This window comes from Alosa pseudoharengus, unplaced genomic scaffold (assembly GCF_046254945.1).
Source record: "Alosa pseudoharengus isolate Yale_2024_CS ecotype anadromous, Long Island Sound unplaced genomic scaffold, YU_APseudo_1.1 YU_APseudo_1.1_scf_13, whole genome shotgun sequence".
NCBI classification, from domain to species: Eukaryota; Metazoa; Chordata; class Actinopteri; order Clupeiformes; family Clupeidae; genus Alosa; species Alosa pseudoharengus.
Window position 1 is genome coordinate 11,716,695 of NW_027468598.1, and position 7,422 is coordinate 11,724,116.

General features: G+C 42.5%; 1 protein-coding gene across 4 annotated transcripts; it reads left to right on the forward strand.

Moving 5' to 3' along the window:
- The first annotated feature begins 402 nt into the window (after positions 1 to 402).
- On the forward strand, positions 403 to 6,859 carry LOC143121112 (solute carrier family 13 member 2-like). Of its 4 annotated transcripts, none has more exons than XM_076281500.1 (12): positions 403 to 504; positions 1,443 to 1,571; positions 1,794 to 1,930; positions 2,231 to 2,433; positions 2,691 to 2,868; positions 2,971 to 3,093; positions 3,774 to 3,983; positions 4,319 to 4,422; positions 5,202 to 5,317; positions 5,729 to 5,890; positions 6,485 to 6,622; positions 6,728 to 6,859. In XM_076281500.1, the coding sequence occupies exons 1-12, from the start codon at positions 403 to 405 to the stop codon at positions 6,857 to 6,859; spliced, it is 1,734 nt and encodes a 577-aa protein (XP_076137615.1). The 4 variants fall into 4 exon arrangements, with proteins under 4 accessions (XP_076137615.1, XP_076137616.1, XP_076137617.1 ...); XM_076281501.1 differs by having other exon boundaries at positions 2,231 to 2,391; positions 2,676 to 2,868; positions 4,319 to 4,410; XM_076281502.1 differs by having other exon boundaries at positions 2,282 to 2,391; positions 2,676 to 2,868; positions 4,319 to 4,410.
- The last annotated feature ends 563 nt before the right edge of the window (positions 6,860 to 7,422 follow it).

A 7,422-nucleotide genomic window follows, 5' to 3' on the forward strand; every position in this document is an offset into this window, starting at 1 on the left:
TATTCCTTTTTCAAACTGTTAATTCCAGTGGTGTAGTTAGCTGTAGTGGGTATATTGTGATGTAGCAGTTAGCTGTAGTATGCTATGATCAACCCCAAATGTTGATACGTATCCTTGGCTATTTTAAGTGGGTATACTGAGATGGTGATGCTTTTTAAGTAGGTATACTGCGTAGTCCTGCGTATCACGTACCTGTACTACACCACTCGTTCATTTTATCAGCCCCCCTTGGTTAATGTTTAATTCTGCCAGAGTGCACTATATATACCCCAACTTTATCTGGTGCGCTCTCTTTAAATAGTGTGGCTGTATCCTCAATTATCTCATAAAATCTTTTCCTCTCGTTAATTAAATTTTTCTTTGGGGAATTTACTTTTTCCATTTATCTATTGGGCTGAAGCAATGGCAGGATTTTTAAGATGGCTCTGGAAATATCGCAATTTCATCACCATCTTTGTCACACCACTTGTGATTTTGCCCTTACCGTTGGTCATTGATGGGCCGGTACGTATGTGAGACCATGCATAACACTTTGAATAACAAACACTTGAGCTGATTCATTCAAAAATATGGAATTGTTCTGCAGGAACATGGTGGAAAATGTTTGTGCTTACTGAATATCTTTACTAATTAATTAAACATTGCTTGTGTTAAAAATGTTAGGGATTTAAGATGGCATTAGGTTAGTTAATTATGATGGAGCATTGTTAAAATGTCTGTGTTATTGTGTTAGTTATCTTTGTATGTTTGTGTATTAGGTGATAGGCTAAGCATGACTTAGTATCAGAGGTTGTGGTGGGACATCACAGTAATTAAACAGACGTTGTGGTAGCACAGTATTTGGCAAATAGGCCCGGTCTTATTTCTGCAGTCTTCACTAGTATCCTTTTAAATTCTGCCTTGTGTAGAAGTCACAGTTAACTCTTTACGTTTTTGAAAGACTCACATAACTTTTTCCATGTAAACATTTTTGTATGCAAATAAATGACTGTAAAGCTGCAACTAGGTGTGCAAATGGTGATGGCTGATGGTATTACTAGTATTTGATATTTAATAGATATATTTCGTTTGCTGAAATTAAACAGTAATTTTTACAATAATTGTCATATGCTTTCATTTAAAATGAGCTAGAGATCATAAAGTTAATCTCTATATAAAATGCCCAAAGCATGTTTGAGAAATTAAAATCGAATTACTTATAATTGAATTTGTATTCAAACAAAGTTTTTTGTCCCATGGTTCTGCCAAACTTGTTTGCATCTATATATCCCAGGTGGTGTGACCTTGTACTGCTGCCAGTGTGGCTCCATGCATTGCATCTCACAGTGTGGGATTTGTGTTACAGGAGGCCAAATGTGGCTTTGCCATCATCCTGATGGCTCTGTACTGCTGCCAGTGTGGCTCCATGCATTGCATCTCACAGTGTGGGATTTGTGTTACAGGAGGCCAAATGTGGCTTTGCCATCATCCTGATGGCTCTGTACTGGTGCACAGAGTGCATTCCGCTGGCCGTCACAGCGCTGCTCCCTGTCATCCTCTTCCCCTTGATGGGGATCATGCAGGGCTCAGAGGTAGACTGTGCCCCCCCCCTTATCTGCAGGACATTGCCTTTATCTTCTTCACAACTGTTTTATATGCATCACGATTAGGCTTTTTAAATGGTTTATTTCTCTGTTTATTACCAATGTATGCCTTTCACCTTTTAAATAAATGTGCCTTGCCTTGAACCTCCTTGCCTTGCCCTGCCTTGATGCCTTATGATGAGTAACATGAATAATATGACTTGTCTTTAGGTGTCTATCCAGTATCTGAAAGACTCTAACATGCTGTTCATTGGGGGTCTACTGGTGGCCATTGCGGTGGAGCATTGGAACCTTCACAAGCGCATTGCTCTGCGTGTGCTGCTCCTGGTTGGGGTGAAACCAGCTCTGTACGTAGCCGCTATCTTATCTACACAGGAGATTGAGATTGCTCAGAAGGGTCCTTTATTGTTTGTTTGTTCTTTGTGTCCTTTTTACCCTTCTCTCTGTGTACCCTGATCCTCCACTCCACTATCCTGTCCAATAATCCTCTACTGTCTTGGGTTGTTTTACTCCATTTCCTTAAATTCTTTCTTAACTCTTCAATTCTTTCTTTGCCTTATTTCCCCCATGCCCTCTCCTCTTCCTATTTTCTTTCTTCTGTCCTCCTCTCCTTATCCTGCTCTTCTCCTTCCTCTCCTGGCCTACAGCCTCATGATGGGGTTCATGGGCACCACGGCCTTCCTGTCTATGTGGATCAGTAACACGGCCACCACAGCCATGATGCTGCCCATCGCCTACGCTGTGCTGGACGAGCTCCAGAAGACAGAGGCCGAGGCTGACGACTTGGAGCTACAGAGGGGACAGACCAATGAGGGCTTCCAGATGGACGAGACCAAGGGCATCACCACAGGTGGATAGTTACTACCAGATACATTTATGTTATAGAGGAAAGGAGCTTTTTCTGATTTATGTTCTGCTGTGCAAACACTTCAGGTCACAGTCAGTTATCATTGCCTTGTCAATCACCTCCCTCAATAAAAGATAACGAAATGCTGATGGACAGTTTGTTGGGTAAACTTTAGTGTTTCTCAGATCTCACTTATTACTGGTTTCATAGTGATTGAGTGTGTTATAGAGGAGACTAATATTGACATTGTTTGCCTTCAGAGAAAGTGGTAGAAGATGGATACATGTTGGCTGAGGAAAAGCGCAAGAAACGTGAGCAGAAGTACAGCAACCTCTCCAAGGGCATGAGCCTGTGTGTGTGCTACTCGGCTAGCATCGGGGGCACTGCCACCCTGACTGGCACCACCCCCAACCTTATCCTCAAGGGACAGATGGATGAGTGAGATATTTTCAAACACTGTCAAAAAACATGGCAAAACTTGTCGGGATACCTCCTGCCATTTGAAGACTAAAATCTCTCTCTCTCCCTGACTATTTACAGACTGTATCCAGGCAATGGTGGAATAATCAACTTCGCCAGCTGGTTTGGATTCTGCTTTCCCAATATGATGTTGATGCTTGTGATTGCCTGGCTCTGGCTTCAGTTCATGTACCTGGGATTCAAGTATGTAGTCGAACGTCAGTGGCTAGTTTTATACTTCAATGAATCTGATTCAATGAAGTATAGTATATGTTACCCTAAGTATAGTATAAGTACTCTTTTGATCCCATGAGGGAAATTTGGTCTCTGCATTTATTCCAATCCGTGAATTAGTGAAACACACACAGCACACAGTGTACACACACTAAACCGGAGCAGTGAGCTGCTTGCTACAGCAGCGCTCGGGGAGCAGTGAGGTTCCTTGCTCAAGGGCACTTCAGCCGTGGATGTGGGCATGGGAGACACAACCACTTTCCCCGCCCCCACATTTTTCCTACTAGGTCGGGGATCGAACCGGCAACCCTTCGGTTACAAGCCCGAAGCCCTCACCAGTAGGCCACAGCTGGCCTCACACAAATAATACAATATTTTGTCAATCATGACAAGCATACGCCACTTCTTCAGACTGACTGATTGCATGAAAGTGTGTAGAAATATCCGACATTGCTCTAGCGCCCCAAAAAAGCATGCACCCAGATATTTGGGAAATTTTATATGTCTAACACATACTGTATCTAATCGCACTGCTAAATACCCTGACAGAGTGTCCTTGTCCTTCACAGACTGTTACTGACACCAATCCAGTGTACAGCATTGTTTTGGCCTTGATTGTTTGGAACTGTACACTTTCTCTGACTCAACAGTTTCAAGAAATCATTTGGATGTGGGTCCAAATCTGATGGCGACCGGGCGGCGTACCAAGTGATGAAGAATGAATATAAGAAGCTTGGCAGCATATCCTTTGCAGAGGGCAGTGTGTTGGTGGTGTTTGTGCTGCTGGTTCTGCTGTGGTTCACCCGAGAGCCCGGCTTCATGCCCGGCTGGGCCACAGTGCTCTTTAACCAGGAGAAAGAGTAAGTAAACCCCCACCCCATTTAGTCATGAAAAACAGGTAATTTTTAGAGATAACATACAAATTTGAATTAAAACATTTACAGTCTACGTCTGTGCTGGGTAGGGACGTTAGTCATTAACCAAGCAATTTCTATATGTCCAATTTCAAAAATAATTGGTGAGTTGCTTTGTAAGTGCTATTTATCAATGAAGTAACTATTTTGTGCATATCCAGAGGTCATTTCATGCCAGTGTTCTAATAAATCATGAGTGAGGATCAATCACTCACATTAGTCCTATGTGACTCATGCATGGGGGTATTGAATTGTTAACGGTCTGGCGTCTTGTGTTTCAGGTATGTCACTGATGGGACTGTGGCCATTTTCATGTCCCTGCTCTTTTTCATTATTCCCTCACAAAGGCCACAATGTTTCGGGGGCAGGACAGGTGATATGAATGGTATGATGACTTTGAGATCTCAGTCATCACACACACAACAATATTTTCATAATTTTTATAATGTCCAGCAAAGTGTCCCTGTGTGTATCCTTTTCTTAATTATTCTCCAATTCTTGGATGAAACCTCCCACAGAGGTTTTTCTCTAAGTCTCATATTCAAAAAGCTCATATTCGATTCACTTTGTCATGGTGTCAAGTGCTCTGTTTACCAAACAAAGGCAGCCTGTTAGGATTACTTACATTTGAAAAATAGCTTTGACCTGGAGGTATGTCGCCACCATTCATATGGAAGACATGGGAGAGATTCTCACCACTCCTCGCATTTATTTGCTTACCGGAGAACCGTTTCTTAGAAACTACAATGTTCTCGTACATTTTATGACATTGTGGCAAACAGGGTGCATTTTACTTTTTCTAAAAATTTGGTAAGAACACAAGAAACACTTGGAACTGTCTGTATGATATGATATGGTAACCGTATGTACTGTATATGAGAAGATTATTATTTGTAAACGTAGGATTTATCAATGGTGTCCTGGATTATCTCAGAAAACCACCTCCTAAATGAAACAGGACATTTTCAGATATATTATTCTAACGCTACAGCCCGGTTCCCTGAACAGCAAAGCTCTACAACTTAAACCAAGTTGGGGAACTATCCTGTGAACTGACTGGGTTTGAAATGCTTTGCATGAAAAATGGGATCATTTTGAAGTGGCCCGAACAGGTCTCTCACCTCTACAGAGGCTGATGATGACAGATTGTGATTTATCTCACAGGGGAAAGTCTGAAGGCCCCACCGGCTCTGCTGAACTGGGAGGTGGTTCATGAAAAGATGCCCTGGAACATTCTTCTCCTGCTGGGAGGAGGCTTTGCCTTGGCAAGTGGCAGTGAGGTATAATACACTGTCCCTCTCTTCTGATAAAACACTGTGATACTGCGTTTACAGTGATACAGTGCATAATACAGTACTAATAGTGGAGTACTACAGTAAATATACATGGGCCACAAATTGTCAGTTTGGAAAATTTGACAAAGATTCTAGTCTTAAGCCATATGACTATATGACCCATGCATTCTTTTTCCTTTACTTCCTTTTTTTGAAAATTGCTTAGATTTTTGTTTGTTAATACCATTTAGGACTATATTTGAGGTAAATTATTTACATTGAGTTATATATTAGTGAAAACACAATCAGATAAGTCTTGATGTTCTGTCTCTGTGAGGACAATCTCGATATCATGCAACACAGCATTTTTCTCATTGGCCCTTTTGTATTTGGACTTCCCATGGTGCCTCTAAACAGACATCTGGACTTTCTTTGTGGCTCGGTCAAAGCCTGGAGCCCCTGAAGAATGTCCCTGACTTTGCTATTGCCTTCCTCATCTGCCTGCTCATTGCCACCTTCACCGAGTGCTCCAGCAACACAGCCACCACCACTCTCTTCCTGCCCATACTGGGCGCCATGGTAAGAGAACATGGACCGGGTGGCACCGAGTGGTGTGAGAAAGGCCTGACTTATACAGTATGCAGAAATCAGATGTACGTTGTAGGACATTTTGTTATCATTTTGTTATAATATTTAATTAAAAACACTAATTTATAGTTCTGAACCTAAACCTTCAGGATTGTCCGTAATGGTGCATGTATAGGTGGCGCTGGAATGTGTGTGTGTGTGTGTGTGTGTGTGTGGATGAGGGGCTCAGTGTGGAAAGTCTCCCCTCCTGTCCATAATGCATAATGTATGGCCTGGTATACAAATATCCAAATATTTCTTTATTAGGGCAGGGCAGGCATATTTCTGGCTATTAAATTATTTCTAAACCAGTCTGCTAAAGTCTGTAGTGAAGTCTGTGTAGGGTTTTCCAGGCTCCATTTCTTTTTACGAGACACCCTGCTCACTTGAGCCATCTACCGCGGTTGTTTGGGTTGTTGCAGCGTCTCACTGGGAAAATACAAATTAAAGTTGCGTGATACCGCGTGATCCCACGCGCGGACCGCGAGTGAAGCTGGCCAAGTCGAAGCACTGCCCACTGTACAATAATTTGCTGTCCATCCTTAGGCTAGCAACATTGGTTTGCATCCACTGTACGTCATGATGCCCAGCACCATCTGTGCCTCCCTGGCGTTCATGCTGCCAGTGGCTACCCCACCGAACGCCATCGCTTTCTCATACGGGAACCTCAAAGTCATAGACATGGTAAAACATTTGAGCTACTTCTGACTAAATAATTTCAATTAAGGACACACACAAACACACACACACACTTTGTGTTTGTAACTGTGTTGTGCTTATCCTTACCAGGCAAAGGCTGGCTTTGTGCTGAACCTCTTGGGTGTCTTGTGTGTCCAACTTGCCCTAAACACCTGGGGTGTGGCGATGTTCCAACTGAAAGAGTTTCCAACATGGGCCAACGTAACCACAACAAAACCCTGAGCAAACTTGCACTCTGCTTCCCCTAGGGGAGAAGAGGGGGAGCACAGCACAAGGGATACAAAGCTACATGCATGCACAGCTAAATTGAGACGTGAGAGCCGTTGGCTTCAGTCACGCCTGAGGGGCCTCTGTACTCTGGACCCATATGTCCTTCTGCGAAGCTGCTCCTATAGGTGCTGTACTCCACAGGAACAAATTTGTCTGTGCTCAGAAAAGGGAAACTTTGCCCCCAGCTTCATCTCTGGACTCTCGATATGTATCACATATGTTTTATGTTATTAGTGGGGAGAGGGCAGCTTTAAGAAGCAGTTAACTGTTAAATTGCATAGAGATTATTTGATCCATTTTTTTTGGATCCAAGACATAGCCAAATAGGCTTTGTTTAGCTCGAAACTAATTTTGTTTGAATTGGTTATCCAATATGACAGAAATGTGATATTTGGACACCACAGACACCACCGACAAAAGTCTGCATCATAAATTACATTGGCTATTGTAAATCTCTGCCACTTCTCTTGGCTTAAATAGCTTTTTTAAATTATTATTTGTGCTTGTCATTTGTC